Consider the following 17,320-nt stretch of genomic DNA (forward strand, 5'->3'; position numbering starts at 1 on the left):
GAAGGCCCAGGGTTTTCGCGTAAAACCCTGGCTTATTCAGGTCACCCGGCTTCGGCCTATCACCGAAGGATCCTAGCTGGCGGTGCCCAACGTTGACTGAAACGCGGTATAAGCCAATTTCTGGGGTTGAGAAGGGGCGATGGGCGGAGCCGGCCCGTAAATGCTTCCCAGGATATAGGGTGGAGCGTCCGGGGCATGCAGGTTCCGGGGCGGCCACAAACTACGCCCCGAAGCCTGAATGACTCCACCTAGCTACTGAACGCTCCATGTCCGCTGCGCCGCTATTCAGGGCGCGGGGCCCGGGGCGGCGACGTGCGCGAGCGTGCGTGCGTGGGCGCGCGTGCGCAGCGCCTCCATCAGTGGCCTGGCTGGTTATTTTGCAAGCGGGAGGGGCCGTGCGCGCTCCTGCCTCCGGTCTCTGTCCCCACCCCCTTCCCTGGTCCGGTTCTTTCCTTCGGAAAGATGTCGGACACGGCCGTAGCTGACACTCGGCGTCTTAACTCGAAGCCGCAGGACCTGACCGACGCTTACGGGCCACCAAGTAACTTCCTGGAGATCGACATCTTTAATCCACAGACGGTGGGCGTGGGCCGCGCGCGCTTCACCACCTATGAGGTTCGCATGCGGGTGAGTCACGGGGTGAGGGGGACCGCTGAGGGAGGACTGGGCGGCTGGGCGGGGAGGCGGGGAGGGGGGCGGGTGGCTGCCATGGGGACGACAGAGCAGACTCCCGGAAGGGTCATTTGGAGGTTAGGGGCATAATAGATTTGGAGAGAGGTCAGCAGACTCGGTTGTGGCCCGAAGGTACCGAGAACTCCTGAGGGGCACGTCGGACCGGGGGATGGGAAAACAAGTACCCATGAGCAAGAAGTGAGGCGTGGCTGACTAGGGTGGGGAGGATGGAGAAGCTTAGAGTGAGGTATAGGAATCATCACGACTGGAGCGACCGAAGGAGGGGAGGGAGGGTTTCAGAGGGCGGGGGGATGGAAAACCTGGGCGGTATGGCGCTGGGTCCCATAACCAAACTAGGTTGTGGGAAGTCATTCGGAAGACTGAGGGCAGGGAGGCCGGGCATCTTCCTCAGCAGGTCTCCCTGGGATGGAGTTAATTTAAGCAAAGCCTGGATTAAAAGGAAGGTAGACATCAGGAAAGGAAGACCTTGACTTGGTGAAGCAGAAATAAAGGAGTCTCCTTGAGAGGGAGTGCTTCCCAGACTTGTGTCGAATTAGCATCTGAGGGAGAGCCGAAGTGTTAAGTGCTTAAGTTTTCTCAGATACCACATGCTCTGGCTCCCAGTGGAAGCTGGCCTGGCTTGCACCAGGAATGGTGGATTGTCAGTCCCTGCTCTCTTCCTGTGCTGATTCTTTGAATTTGAAGTATCCAGAATGTTCACTTCAATATTTACTGGCTCTCATCTTGATTTTCTGTAGTGTAATGTAAAGTACTGTCTTTAAGCCCTAGATTAACCTTTTGAATCCAGACCCTGTTCTGTAGTTACTTGAATAGATGACATTTCACAAATGACTTCTTCCATTGTGCACTACCGAGGACTTTGTTCTCTAGTTCTTAGTACACAGTGCAAAGATGGGATGTGCAGATAGGATACTTGGTTGGTAGGTTCTTTTGCCAGTTGACATGGTTATAAACAAAAAATTTTAGAGCCATTTTCTAATATTTTCTTCTCAGACTAGAGGACTTGAATATTCTTTGTGACAGCATGCTGCACAAACAGTATTTGAAGACCTGAAAGAGTGTATGAGCTTCCATTCATGAACAAATGAATGAACGAATGAATGAAATGAGTGTTTTCCTACTTTGGCTTTCACATCCAATGGAGAAATGATGATCCCAAATTTCATGTTTGTCAAAGTTCAAACTAAAGAAAGAAAAGTGAATAACAAGAAACAAGAAAAACTTGTCTATATAAGAACAACTTGAAATCATTTCTTTGGGGAAGAAAGGAGAGTGGATCCCTCAAAATATGATAATATCTGGAAGTTATTAGTGCTAGAGAGAACTCAATTATCTGAGGAAGCCTGGGCATAACTTGCTCATTATAAGGACTCTGGCTAACGGGGTGCTGGGAGACATTGTCTCATGCATTACCCAAGAGCCTTAGGGATGGTGAGTGAATTAGTTCTCTACTTCAGGCATTCTAATAAGAACAGGGGCTGTTCTTCTAGGGCCTACAATGTGCCAGGTATTGAATTAAGTTTTAGTTTCTAAATCCTTGACAAAACCCCATTTTACAGATAGGAAATTGAGGAGAACTGCAATTTAGGTAACTTGCCCATGTATACATATCTTACAAGTGGCAGAGCTAGGCTTTGCACTCAGCTCTGTCTAATGCCAAAGCTCATCATGCTCTTTGCTTTACACTTTAGTCTCTTTGGTCATTGCTTAGTTGCATAACTTTAGTATACATTTTTTTTTTCTACCTTCTAAGCTTTTTATTAGTCCTTTCTGCAATTTCTAATTGTATAGTGATACAGTTCCTACATTTGATGGCAATTCCTATTTCTGTGGGCTTGATTTAATTTGTATATATGTTGATATGTATGACTATATAGGCATTTATTGAACTCTGTTTTGGGAAAAGTTGGTAAAATCATATTTGGTTGTACATAGCTGCTTTTAAGTAATAGATCATGGTTGGCATTATTGGGAGCATGAGACAGAATGGGCTTTGGGAGTTAGGCATTCTGTACAGTAGAAGCAGATGACACTGACTTTTTGTATAATAGCAAATATTTCTCTCTTTTTTGTTCTTTTGTTTCTCTTTAAATATTTCTGAAGCTGTTCTCTTTCATATTCGCTCAGGAAAGAATTCCTCCTCTCCCACCACCCTCAAGAAATGAGTCTGGAGAGGTGTCATGGTGACTTCACATGATGAGTATGGAACAAATGTCAGTTGTCCTGTGAGCTTGAACTTTGCTTCTTCCTCTCCTTTCCCTTGACTTTGTGTTGATCAGAGCCAAAGGGCTGTCTATATCCTATTCTACACAATCCTGACTTCCTCATATGATTTGTAGGTTGGAGCTGGGAGACTACCCTAATACATAGTAGCCCTTTCCTTCGATGGCTAGGTGCTGAGAAGAAAGGCCATTATTGTCACTATCCTGTGGGGGTAGGGAAAGAATAGCATTTTTGTGAATCAAAGAAGAAAGTCCACAAAATGGCAGCATGGTTCAACTGTGTCTGGGAAGAACCTACTTAGTAGGTTGGCTTCTGTAAAAACCAACTATGTAAATACAATAGCGTTTATAATAAACTCTGGTGTAAACCTAGAATGACATGATACTGAAGGACTTTTTTCTTTCTTGCATTATTGTTACACCCCCCAACTTTATTGAGATATAGTTGACATTTAATATAATGTAAGTTTAAGGCATACAGTGTAATGATTTGACACAAGTATATATTTCTTGCCAAATTCTGAGAATGTTCTCTGTAAGGGTTTATTTTGGATAGTTAATGCATGTACATGGTACAAAATTCAAATGATACACTGTAAAACCAACCCCCTTCCCTTTGTCCTCTAGAGGTTCACCTTTCTAAAGAAGCAGCTGTTTCTAGTTTATTATTCTTCTAAAGACTAGTTTGGGCAGTTTTACTTTACATATGTCTGACTCCACATTGACATTCCTTGGATGGCAGTAATCCTGGGTAGAGTTGTAACTAATGTAATTTGACCAATTATTTGGCTTTTGATGACCTATATCTAAAATTGGACCTTGAACAATTTCCAGACTAGAGAACCACAAAGCATGATGTAGTGGGGATTGTGTGAAGCTCTAGCATAGCTCCAACCAGCTCTTTTCTCTTTCTGAGTCAGTTTTACACAATAGAGCAAAACTAGTTTCTTTTATTTCCAGGTGCTTATCTGAATTGGCTTGCAGGAAATACAGTCAGTATTAATACATGTGGCCGGCCATTTCTATGTAGAACTTGTAGACAGGAGTAGAGATTGGGGCTTTTTTGTCCAGGGAGTCCATGTTGGTAGTAGAGCCTTGAGGAGATTCTTAATGATTTGGGAGTAAACTGATTCATATCAGGAAGCAATCTATGGTAAGCCAACTTAATGTGATCACTATTTCTGCTGCACTTATTTTTTAAAATTTATTTTTATTTATTTATGCATAGAAAAACGGGTTTAGGCCAGAAGTATGGGAGCGGGGGTGAGAGGATTCACCAGAGACAGAGTGGGGAGCAGAACAGGTGGATCTACTGAACTATACTGCTGAGGGGAGCAGCGGGTGAGACAGGAGAGGTCTTCTGCGCCATGTGGGTCAGCTCCCCAGATTGAACACGTGCTGCAGTGGCTGGCTATAGCTTGACAGCACTGAGACTTTAATCCCTGTACCACCAGGGAGGTCCTCTGCACTTTCTGTCAATAAAGAGGGTGTAAGCAGATACATAGGGCCTCAGTAAGTCAATTGAGAATTTATTAAATAGCTTGCTTACTCTGCATTTAGGGAGATGGAGTAGTAGTCATGGCTCCTGATTTCAATTAAATTATAGTTCACTTAGGTAGTAGCAAGACTAAGATGAGGCATAAAACAATAGGGATACTACTAGAGTATAAGTGTTATAGGAGTTCAGAGGAGAGGGAGGGAGGCCAATAAATTAAGCTGGTGTAAGGAAAGATTTCCTGAATGAAGTAGGGCTTGTAGAATGGAGAATATTTTGACAGGAAAAGCAGGGGAAGACATTACTTGGAGGTATTTATCTCTTACTCTTTCCAGGGAATCTAAATTCACTTTTCAGTTGAAAATGTAATATATTTACATTATAATTCAAATTGTACAATGAAAAGTGTGACGATTCTACCCATTCCAGCTGTATAGCTTTATTCTCCAAAGTCTATCACTGTTACCAGTATCTTTTTATAAATATTCATAAATATATACATGTGTCTATCTTTTTTTAAAACACAAATAGAGGCAAGCTGTATATTCATTTCTGTACCTTGATTTTAATGCTTGATAGCTTTCTGAACTGGCACATATATCTCTCTTACATTCTTTTCATAATTGTGTAGTATACCACTGTACAGGTGTAACTTAATTTATTTAACCAATTAAAGAATGTGTCCATCAATCATAGGACACATTATTACAAATAATAAAATGCAGTGAAAATCCTTATTTTTACATATTTACATATAACTTCAAGTCTATTCCAGGATGAGTTATAAGCAAAGGACTTCTGATCACGAACTGTGACAAGCCTGGATGTGGTAAGGATTGATGTTCACCAAGTGGTATTTTGAAAGGGTTATGGAGCATGATCCATAGGAGCTGTCTTCATTGGTTCCTGTCCAGATGGTTATGACAGGTGGCCATCTGTCATTATTACCATCATTATTACCAACATTATTTACCATCTCTCTTCTCTCATTCTTCCTTCCCTATAGACAAACCTACCTATTTTCAAATTGAAGGAGTCCTGTGTACGAAGGCGCTACAGTGACTTTGAGTGGTTAAAAAATGAGTTGGAGCGTGATAGTAAGGTATGGCCCCATTCCCTGTGTGTTACTGTTGGAGGAGGAAATTCTTCTAGATTGAGAGGGCATAAGAAAGATCACCGTCTGTAAAATCTTGAAAGCAACGGAGAGGGTGAACATACTTTATCTACCAAATTTCTGTATATTGGATCTTTGAAACTTGAAAGTAGTAACTTCAAGACAAATTTCAAAGAAAAAGTAATACTCAGTGGCTAGTGAAATCATCAACTTAATGCCTGTGGGAGCTAAGAATGGAAAATATAGTGTTAAGGAAAGTCCTAGCTAAATTCTTGGTTGGGTGGTTAAGGAAAGGGAGGAATGTTTGGAATTTATTTCCTTTCTTTTGAGATAGTAAACCTGTCTTCCCACCAAAAGAGTTGTATTAATTTTTAATACAACTCTGGTTCTAAGCCATCTTGTTCTCACGGGTCTCGGCTGGTGGGTCTCAGCTGGTGCATGTTGCTGGCTCTGGGACAGGTTGGACCCTAAACCTAGTAGGAAATGAGGTACACAGTGCTTCACCATCTCATTTCCTTTCTGGCTTCTCCCATGGGATTGGTATTCTGTTCTCTTCCAAAAGATTGTCGTACCACCACTGCCTGGGAAAGCCTTGAAGCGACAGCTCCCTTTTCGAGGAGATGAAGGGATCTTCGAGGAGTCTTTCATTGAAGAAAGGAGGCAGGGCCTCGAACAGTTTATTAACAAGTAAGTCAAGTTCCTGGGAGCTCCTCTTGCTACTTTTGCCATCATGGTCTTTTCTGTATGTTTCTTCTATCCTCTTTTATAAAGGGTAATGTGGCGCAGTGGGTTGACTGGACAGTAAAATTCTGTTCCTTTGACCAGAATTCTGATCCTATACTTCAGGGCCTGAGCAAGTGCTGCACGTTGGATGTGTCTAGGGGTTTCCTGACCTTACTGCTCCCTCCCCCTCTACAATATTAAGGTTGAAGTGGTTCCCTGCTGCTGTCCTCTACTTGCTAGAACCTTAGGACTGGCCTTGCCCTTCCTCCGCCGTTCACACCCCCATCCATCTGTGAATTCTCTCTGATCCCAAATAATACTGATAATCATCTTGGTCTCTTTATAGAATTGCTGGCCACCCACTGGCTCAGAACGAACGCTGCCTACACATGTTCCTGCAGGAGGAGGCAATCGACAGGAACTACGTCCCTGGGAAGGTGCGCCAGTAGGAGTGCCTCTCACCACTTGACCTCTGCGTTCCTGCTGAAATGACATTGGTTTTTACACTAAGCCTCTCTCTCTCTTTGATCTGAAGTTGGCTGCCCATCCCCCGGCCTGATAAACTGTCTGGTATTGTGCTCCTTGGTACCTGACTGCACCATGGGCACTCTGCTAGGATCCTCTTCTCTGAGGAGAGATGGGAAACCACAGGCAGATGCCCTTTGGGATTGGGGTGGGTGGGTGGGAGGATTGAACTGGAAGGCAATTTCTTGGGCATTTACCCAATCTAGAAGGCTAACCTTGGTCGGTGGGTGGGTCTTGTGCTGGTGAGGCACTTGAATACATAATGATGCTGCAAGTCCAGGGAATTTTTCTTACTCTTAGGTTTAACCAGGAATACTGAGCAGGGAAAAGCCCTGCCTTTCCCACCTGCATGAACTTTTTCTTCTTTGAGAAAGTGGTAGAAACCCAAAAACTCTTTGTTTTCTCTAGGCCTGCTCCCAGTTTTCTCAACAGTTTCTTTTCTTCCTTTCTCTCTCCCTTGTTGCTTTTCATGGCAGTAATCCTAGAATCTAAGCAGTCTATTGTGTGGAGCAAGGTGTGTGGGTTTTCCAGACCCATCATCATGGCTGCTTCAGAGTCAGAAGAAAGCCATAGGGCAGTAGGGGAACTCCTGTTGCCTAGACCCTCTCCTTTGTGGCACCCCAGTCTGGCTGCCCGTTCTTGCTTACAGCTGGTGAGTCAGTGTGGGTAAGCAGTTCTCCCTCCCCAAGTCCTTGCTACTTCATGGGTTAGCTTTGCAGGTTTGGTGGCTTGAGGGGAGGGGGTAACTCACGACTGCCAGGTAACTCCCTGAAAAGTGGGAGTGGTTCATTTTTTAGGTACCTACCATGGTAGGGAAGGACATCACCACTCTTCCTTCCATTTTCCCATTCCCCCATCCCATTTAGTGCTGCCACAGGGCAGAAGCACATGAACAAACCACACAATCTCTGACTTCTAAGCACTTTGAGCTGTTGAATGGGGCTTAGGGGCAAGAGTTGTCGCTGCCCTCCTCGGCTGGTCACAGGGTTATTGAACTGCCTGCACTGTTTTCCATGGAACTCCAGCTTTCCCTCCAGAAGTTGAGCTGAGGATAGCAGCTTGGCATGGATATCTCAAATCTTTTGAGTCTGAAGCAGCTTCTTGAGGCTGGCAAATTTCCTGGGCAGCTGCCTGGAAGATAGTGGTTTGTTTCGGGGGGGTCCAAGTGGTGGGATGGGAGCAAGTTAACTCTGGTGTCAGGTCAAAAGTGGGAGCTCTTTGCCTAGACTCCCTACATGAAAGAATTGGCGTTCTTTTATACAGGGCCTTTTGGGAAAGGATTACTGATTCTGACAAGATCCTAATTGGAGATATTAGGATTGGATTTTGACATGGCTTTGGAGTCCATCTAAATGTTGACTTTCCCTGAGACAGATGAGCTCTTCAGCTGTCGCGCCTGTGCCAGGGGCTGAGCAGCCCCTAGAGAGAGGCTCTGCTCCCTTCCCTATTTCCCCAGTGTTGCTGTTGTTGCTGCCTTTTTGATTTGTATCCTGTTACTGACTTTTTAAAAAATTCTTTTCATGTGAACAAGTGCTGAGAGCCTGAGGCCTCATTTCTGCTGTGGATACATTTCTGCTGTGTATATATCTTGCCTCGGGGCTTTTATTCAGCAAACTGTTCATTCTTCTGTCAGACAATGTCATATTCAATTCTGTTCATATTAAACCACTGTGAAGCAAGCCTCTTTTCTTCTGCTTATGTTATAAATTTACTGGTTTTTAGTGCCTAGAATATGATGGGTACTGTGCAGAAATCATGCAATGTGGTCAAGAGTCCTGAGGTGATAAGTTTTGCATTTAAATTAAAAAAAAAAAAAAGCCAGAAACCTAGCTGCCTGTAGTCACATTTACCTATCTTTCTTGCAACTCAAAATTGACTGTCACAGAGGTAATACCTCTGCTTGCAGGAAGTAGCTGTTAGGACTCAGAACCTTTGGTTTGTGTTAGATTTAGCAAATTTGGTTTTAAGCTCTGTGGTTTTGTGATAGTTTGGGCAGAATATATTTAGAGGATGTGTGTGTGCGTGCGTGCGTGCGTGCGTACATGTGTATACATATGCATGTATTAGTGTACTTAAATGCATGTGGGCATGTGCTCATCCTCCAACACACCCATACACCACCTATAAGCACTTTGTTTCATGGGATTTTTACCTCAGCTGATATTTTTTTTTTTTATTTCAAATAGATTCGATTCAGGCAGAAAGGTGAGTGTATCCTGATAACTTTTGATGGGTGGATATTATTATCTGACCAAATGTGTTCTGAAATGGCATCTTACACAACTGGGTTTTGGAAAAGGTTTGTCGTTTGGAAAGTCAAAGCTAGTTTTAATCATGTAGTTGAACATGGGAAGGTGTAGAAAATGATGTGTTTAAAAAATGAATTAAGGCGACTTAATGATACATCTAAGTAGAGGAGAGGGGCCTGAATTGAGGAAGTTAAGAGGTTTGGTAGTTTACGAATTAGATAAAGATATCTGAGGGGATAGGGAAAAGTAGATGTTTTTGTGAGATAAGAGTAATGTTACCTGCAGAGGCAGCAGAGTTAGAGTGAATTAAGACATTAACTACAAAAAGCAGATATAAAATAAAATATTAACAAAATGTTGGACAGATGGCATTCTTTTAATAAGTACTAATTGCGGGGCCTCCCTGGTGGTGCAACAGGTCAAGACGCAACCTATGAAGCTATTAGCAGCCACTGCAGCATGAGTTCGATCCCTGGCCAGGGAGCTACCCACATGGTGCAGCAGACCTCTCCTGGCTCACCCACTGCTCTCCTCAACAGTGTATTTAAGTCAGGCTGCCTGTTCTGCTCCCCACTCCATCTCTGGTGAATCCTCTCACTGCACCCCCCCCCAAACCTCTGGCCTGTACCCCAGTTCTTATATGCATAGGTGAATAGATCTTTAAAAAAAAAAAAAAGTACTAATTGATAGCCTTTTGTTTGCTCAGTGTTATGCTAAGGCTGGGCTGGGCCAGGGGTAGGGTGGTCATGGTACAAATAAAATGATTACATTCTCTGTCTTCACAGACTGTATTTTAGTTTAGGAAATGTCTGTCTATATAAGATAAGAAAATGCTAGAGACAAAATAAGAGGTCCAGGCAATCTAGTTAGTAATACAGTCTTTTTTTTTTTTTTAAATCATGTCAGTAAATTCCCCCTTTTTGGAATTAACTTGGCCATTTTAGCACAGTCACTGGGTCCAGAAAGAATCTCAGTCCAAGCCCTCTGACCCATCAATACTGAGAAGAGGGCCTCCCCGGTGGTGCAGCGGTTGAGTGCTGGGTTGCGAAGCTGCCCGCAGCCTCTGCAGCACCGGTTCGATCCTCGGCTGCTCCCCGGCCACCAGAGGAGGGTCCCACATGGCGCGCAGACCTCTCCTGTCTCACCCGCTGCTCCCCTCAGCAGTGTATTTCAGTCCTTCTGCCTGTTCTGCTCCCCGCTCTGACTCTGGTGAATTCTCTCACCCTCCCGTGCTTCTGACTGTACCCAGTGCTTGTATAAATAAATAAATAAATCTTTAAAAAAAATACTGAGAAGAAGCATGTTTCTATAGGAAATTCAAGCATTACACATTCATCTACATGTTTACTACTAATGAATTCCCTTTCTTCATAGCACAGAAGCAGTTCAGCCTCACACTGGAGCCTGGGAGACAGACTAACAAATACTTAACATAGTAGCTAGACTCAAAAGTCCAAATCTTCACATTCCAAAGATACCTTATAAACCTTTGACCCATTCTTTGGGATGAGCAGTTGAGCTAGTAAAGGGTGGGAGAGGTAGACAGCATACAGGCTACTCTGGGGTTTTTATTTGATGAGCTATCCTAGGTGAAAAACTTCTATGTTCAAGTATATGCTGTACTAAGTTCAGTAGAATTACTTTCTGTTGTGGAAATGCAGACCAGTTGCTCACTGAAATGGATGGTTCTTCATATCCTTAAGGACTGTTGAGTCACCGCTGGTCTTAGACATAATTGCAGTTTTAATTTTTCCTCACTTGGCTCATTTTAAACCCTTTTATCTTTATTATTCTGAATTTTTCCCAAGGCCCTCACATGTCTCTAAGTCATAGTCAAAAACTGGACACTGCTTTAATTATAACTTGAAGGTTAGGTGGTGTTTAGAGTCCATTTATACATTGCAGTATTCAAGTTACTTTTAAAATATAAACACTTTGTGACTATTTTAGCTTGTGGTTCTTTGCCACTCCCTTCCCAACCACCCACCATCCCTCATTCCTCTTATCTTTTTTTCCCTTGCTTATACAAAAGAACAATCATTCTTTATTTTCTCTATCTGTCTTTCTATCTTCTGTTTATACTTTCGAGAACAGAAAACTAATTTCTTATGAAACAGAGAAAACGGGATAATTATTAACATTACAAAAGGATTCTTTAAATCATGGCTGGCTTCCTTTAAATAGATGCTTCCTATGGTGGTGTGGAAAGTATTTGAATGTAGATCATCAGTTACTTGATAAAGAAAAACTGAAGGTAAAAGATTAAGAGGCACTGCCAATTGAAGGTCAACCAGAAACTGGATAAAACCATAGTACTTAAGTGAACAGTAAATACAGTTAGATTCATAGGAATATTTCCTAATATGTCATCAGAATGAAGGCTTGGGAAGATCTGAAAATAAGATTAGGCCTGGTGTAGAAACCTGGATTCTGAAGTTGGCTATCCTGTTAGATGAGCATAGCACCTTAAGCAAATTGCTTCACCACTCTGAATCCATTTACTCTAAAATGAGGGGATTTGACTGAGTGAGATCTAAGGTATCTTGAAGCTCTAATTTTTATGGTTTCCCACCCTTGCCAAGGAATTGATTAAACCTTGAAGGTGATGCCAGCAAAAAGATGAAGGCACACTGTTTTCATATGATAAAATTTGCTGTAGAGCAGTAAGTTTCCTCTCCTGGAAATGAAGACTCTTCATTTAATTCTGATTAGATTTTGCTTGCCCACGTCCTGTTGTATCCAGTCATGAGTACCCAATTGAAACTCAATGGTGATTTGATTTACAGTTGCCCTGGTTTTATCCTTGGTCTTCTGGCTGAAATTTTTTTAATGAAATAGTCGCTTCATCCCTATATGGAATTACTTGTATTTAAAATATATAAATTATACTTCGATTATTCTGATTTTAAAAGTACCTATTTTGTTAAAATGTTTTAGTATGGTGACAAAATTTAAAAGAATCTAATGCTAACTGACAATATGCAAACAAAATGTTAATGTATAAAAAAATATTTCGCTACATCTCCCTCTCCACTTCCATTCTCTAAGAGTAATCTAATTTGGTATGTCTTCCTAGACATTTTGCTTATGCACAAATATATGTAAATGTATATTCATTTACATATATATGTATGAATAGCCATACACTTTTATGTAGTTTTTTTTAAACAAAATGGGATATTAAATGTACTATTTTGCAACTTAATTTTTTCATGTTGCAATGTATTGTGGACTTTGTCACATTAGCACATGGAAATTTTTTAAAACAGTGGCATACCTTCGTGTTACAGTACTATAGCAGCTCAATAAACATTTCTTCATTCAGCAGCTCTTGCTCTCTGAGTTTGACTCTGCAGAGTTGTGGTTGCAGAGGTGCAAGTCCTTCATCTACAGAGCTGAGATCTATGTGTTTAAGGAACCACCAAATGGCGAGGACCTAATAGAACCCCACAATAATCCAGTCTACCCAATGATAGTTGGGCTCTCTGAAGTCATCACCAAAACTTTCTAATTACCAAAGGTACAACTTACCATGCTATTACATTGAGCAACTAATTGTGCAGCTTAAGCACTAACTAGCTGAGTGATTTTTGGTGAACTACTTAATTTCTCTGAGCCTCAGTTTCCATATATATAAAATGGGCACGATATTGGTATTTACATCACAAGTTTGCTGTGAGAATTAAATGAGATCATACAGTAAAGTGCTTAGTCCAATGGCTGGAAAAGAGAGAACTCATGGAACAATACCAAAAAAAAAAAAAAAGGCATAACATTTCATGGTACCATGTCATGATTTAATTATTCACTCATCAATGGAAGTTTGTCTCCAATCATTCACTATTACAGGTAATGCTACATACAACCTTGCTTGTGTATTTATTTCTGTAGGATGGATTTTGAGAAAAATTGCTGGGTCAAAGGATGTGGGCATTTTACTTTTTTTTTTTTTTAAAGTATTTATTTATTTATTTATTTATTTATTTATTTATTTATACAAGCACTGGGTACAGTCAGAAGCACGGGAGGGTGAGAGAATTCACCAGAGTCAGAGCAGGGAGCAGAACAGGCAGAAGGACTGAAATACACTGCTGAGGGGAGCAGCGGGTGAGACAGGAGAGGTCTGCACGCCATGAGGGACCCTCCGCCGGTCAGGGGAGCAGCCGGGGATCGAACTGGCGCAGCAGAGGCTGCGGGCAGCTTCGCAACCCAGCACTCAACCGCTGCGCCACCGGGGAGGCCCGCATTTTACGTTTTGGTAGGTACTACCAAGTTGCCTTTAAGAGTCAGTTTAAGTTTCTGTTTATAGGAAGTGAGAAGTAAAGTTCCTGTTACCACACAAAAAGATTTCTTTTTTTTTAAAGATTGATTTATTTATGTATACAAGAGCTGGGGCACAGGCCAGAGATGCTGGTGGGGATGGGGGGCGGTAGGGTAGGGAGGGAGCGGGGGTGAGAGGACTCACCAGAGACAGAATGGGGAACAGAACAGGCAGGCTGACTGAAATACACTGCTGAGGGGAGCAGCAGGGGAGTCAGGAGAGGTCTGCTTCGCCATGTGGGTTTCTCTTTGGCCAGCCGGGGATCGAACCCATGCTGCAGAGGCTGCGGATTGCTTTGAGTGTGGTGCTTAACCCCTTGTGCCACCAGGGAGGCCCTCCACACAAAAAGGTTTCTTTGGCAAAATACTGAACAATCGATAATCAGACATTTTGATGAAGATGGTATTTCTTAGTTCTAATTTGCATTTTGTGGTACATTTAGTTATAATACCACTATCAAGTTTTAAAATCGCCCTCTCCCCCCGCACATTTAATTTTAGTCATTCCAGCAGTATTTATCGCTGCTAATTGAGCATTCTACCTCTCCTCATTGTGGACAAACTAATGCTCTTGAGACTCTGAATGTTATTCTAGGTTTCTTCCCACCTGATTTAAGGGGAAAGGAAACATTTAGTCCGGTGGCAAGGCAACATCTGAGACTCTCATGACCAATACTTTTCTGAGTTAGGTACTACTTGAGGCTAAGCCCAGAACAACACTGACAACTCAACTACAGATTCATTTGACCGTGTGGCCGACTTCCTTAGAGACTAGGGGAAATAACTGATTTGCCTCTTGGGCCACCCCCTCTCCAACGTAGAGCTCCGTTTTGGTTATTTCTCCCAGCTCCAAACCGTATATACCAGGCAGAGACTCTAGATCGAGCGTGAAACAGGAGGATGAGCCATCAGGTCTCGGCCCTTTTGATTGGCAGTACACGTGCCTGTCAGAAACAAGCATTTAGTTGGACCTACGCAGTGAGAAGCACAAAGCTTCTGATTGGCCTCAATCTGAAGGATGGGCCATAGGGAGACCTGCTGGTTGGAGTAGAAGACCACTGGGAAAGCTGTGGTGCTGCTTTCGAAAGTGAGTCCCCCCTCTCCCCTTTCCCCTCTTAGAAGAGGCGGCAGGTTCCCTCGTAGCTCTAGCAAGCAATTAGGTAACTGTGCCCCTTCCGCAACCTAGCTACCCTCTACCCCCGTCACGCTTCTAGTGTCTAAGGGTGTCACCGGTTGTGTGAAGGCCACTCTAGCTGTAGTCTCCCTTCTGGTGCTTAGGGAGGTCTTGCCTTAGCCTGTCGTCTCTTACCACCCAACTTGGAGCACCTCAACTCGCCGTTGAGGTCACGGGTCTGGACCCTGAATGGGGCAAGAGTTAGCAGGCTTCTGGCGAGGTTCATGATGGCTGTGCTCTGCGGCGCTGAAGGTCTTTGTATTAGGTTCTGGGTCCAGAGCAGGAGGTACCTGACCAGATGACATCTAGGTGGCCACCATCATTTAAGCTAACCACCCCTTCCATCACCTGATTTTACCCCTTGTGGCTCCTTACTAGACTCATCAGCTTCAGAACCACTGCTGCAAATGCATTGGTCCTTTCAGCTTGGACTCAGGGGGAGTCCCCTTTCTTCCCTCAATGTTGGTGGATTTGCCCTCCTTGCTTTATCCCCTTTTTCCTAATTATTTAAAGTATACTAGTACATTCTCCTAGTTAAAAAAAAAATACACATAGATGGGGCCACACTGTGGCCATTACCCACAATCTATGTCCTCTTTTGCTGTTCGCAAAGGTACTAGCTGTTAGCAATTGGTATGTATTCTGGTAACTTTATTTTCTTTGAAAATACATTGTGTTGTGTTTTTATTTCTACAAAAAATTCTACCATACTATACATATCCTACAAGTTTTTTCATTCAATGTTTTAGGAACTTTTATTTCACTACATCTAGATTTACACCATTTTAAAAAATGACATAATATCCCATAGTATGTCTATAAAATGGTTTATTTACCCATTTCCTTGTTGGTAGACTACTGGGTTTCCCCAATGGTTTGTTGTTACAAGCAGTTCACTAAGAACATTCCTAAGTACCACTCCTCTAATTTCTTTAGAGTAGTTTTGTTTGAACTATATGTTTTGGCTGAAGCAAAGCACACAGATCTGTAATTAGAACAATGAGGAATATTTAAAAAATTATTAAAGGAACATAACACTGTTTTGTAAGTTCCAGGTGTGCATCATTGAAAGTCAATATGTGTATATACTACATTAAGTTTACCGCTAAAAGTCCAATTTTGTCTTTCACCATACAGTTGTCCCCTTTGTCTTGATTTACCTTTTCCCTTCTGGCAACCATGAAATGGCCTTATAGTCTAAAAGTTTATTTTTGGTTTATTTATTTTATCTGTTTATTTTCTCTATTTACCACATGTGGGTGAAATTTTATGGTGTTTGTCTTTCTTTACCTGGCTTATTTCATTAAGTAATATCTTCTAGGTCCATCCATGTTGGTGCAAATGGCAGTATTTCATCTTTTTAATAGCTGAATAGTACTCCATTATTTATAATGAATAAATAATACCACATATTCATTCATCAGTAAATAATGCTGCAATAAACTTGGAGGTGCACGTTTCCTTGAATTAGTATTTGCGTAATTTTCAGGTAGATACCCAGAAGTGGGATAACTGATTCATATGGAATTTCTGTGTTTAATTTTTTGAGGAATCTCATACTGTTTTCCACAAGGGCTCCACAAATTTACATTCTTAGCAACAGTGTATCAGGTTCCCTGTTCTCCACATCCTCTCCAACACTTGTTTCTTGTTTTTTGCATAATAGCCATTCTCACCAGGTGTGGTGTTGTTATCTGTTAGGGTGAGGGGAACCCCGGACTCCCAAACCCACCTGCTCTAAATGGGTTCTGCCATGTGCCACATCATGACAAACATACTCTGGTGCATTAGGCCTTAAATATAAAGGAACTTTAATACAATTAGTGTGCAATAAAGAGAAGAGATGAGAAAGAGTATAGGTTCCAATTAAACACCCCAAATTACCCATCCCTTCATGGGCAAATGCCCAGCCAAACAGGGTTGGCCCTAAGCAACAGGGCAGCTGAGGCCCAAAAGCTTACCACAAGTCTGAAGTACTTTCTGGTGGGGACCCATAGGAAAGGGGCAGAAGGGGCCAGGCATGATTCAAAGGAAAAGAGCAAAATGAAAATCCAAGTCAAGATAAAGGCTGCCATTGTCAGCTTCCCCATGGGTCTCTCACCCACATCTCTATATCTTTCAAGTGTCTCCTTCCATGTTCCCCTAGTTTCTGGTACAAGGCTGAGAAGTAAGCCCAGCTTCTTGACATGCCTCTCTACTCCAGGTGCCTTCTCAATCTCCTCCCTTCCTTCTCCCTGTCTTTTCTAGCTTCTCTCTACCTAGCTCCACCCTTCCTTGGGTGGGGCAGGGAACCTGGAACCTCTCCTTTCCCTGGGGATTACCCTGTTACAAGGTGATAGCTCATTGTTGTTTTGAGCTAGTAATAAAAGATGAGGAACATCTTTTCATGTACCTGTCAACCATCTGTGTATCTTCTTTGGAGAAATGTCTGTTCAGATTATGAGGAGTATTTTAATAGCCCTTTCAGATAATTCTGAATAGTCTTTAATACTGCATCAATCTTCAACAAATGGTAGTTTTTAAAAAAATACTTTAATGTAGATTTTAAAATCACATCGACGGTATCAATCAACTTTCCATACTTTGTTACCATTAAAACCTACTAGTCTACATTGTACTTGAATATTGGCTTCAGTCAGTTATGTAGATCTTTCAAATGTTGACACAATTCATTATACATGCATTGTCAAAAAAATCTCATTAATATCATTTCCGCTCTCCTCAGAAAAGTCTTTAAGTATTAGAAAGTTGCCGAGCATATGATGGACGTGCAAATTTTCCAAAATTGTAATTTTTCCTTGAAAG

General features: G+C 42.3%; 1 protein-coding gene across 1 annotated transcript; it reads left to right on the forward strand.

Annotated features, from left to right (window-relative positions):
• The first annotated feature begins 354 nt into the window (after positions 1-354).
• On the forward strand, positions 355-12,946 carry SNX12 (sorting nexin 12). Its single transcript, XM_037512290.2, has 4 exons — positions 355-627; positions 5,417-5,512; positions 6,087-6,211; positions 6,594-12,946. The coding sequence occupies exons 1-4, from the start codon at positions 463-465 to the stop codon at positions 6,694-6,696; spliced, it is 489 nt and encodes a 162-aa protein (XP_037368187.1). The 5' UTR covers positions 355-462; the 3' UTR covers positions 6,697-12,946.
• Positions 12,947-17,320: the final 4,374 nt, after the last annotated feature.

This window comes from Talpa occidentalis, unplaced genomic scaffold (assembly GCF_014898055.3).
Source record: "Talpa occidentalis isolate TD23 unplaced genomic scaffold, MPIMG_talOcc4v2.1 talOcc4.15, whole genome shotgun sequence".
Taxonomy (NCBI): domain Eukaryota; kingdom Metazoa; phylum Chordata; class Mammalia; order Eulipotyphla; family Talpidae; genus Talpa; species Talpa occidentalis.

Coding starts and splice junctions, on each gene's coding strand:
- SNX12 (XM_037512290.2), top strand. CDS start 463: ATGTCGGACACGGCCGTAGCTGACACTCGGCGTCTTAACTCGAAGCCG. Junction 628..5,416: donor CCTATGAGGTTCGCATGCGG/GTGAGTCACGGG, acceptor CCTTCCCTATAG/ACAAACCTACCTATTTTCAA. Junction 5,513..6,086: donor AGTTGGAGCGTGATAGTAAG/GTATGGCCCCAT, acceptor CTCTTCCAAAAG/ATTGTCGTACCACCACTGCC.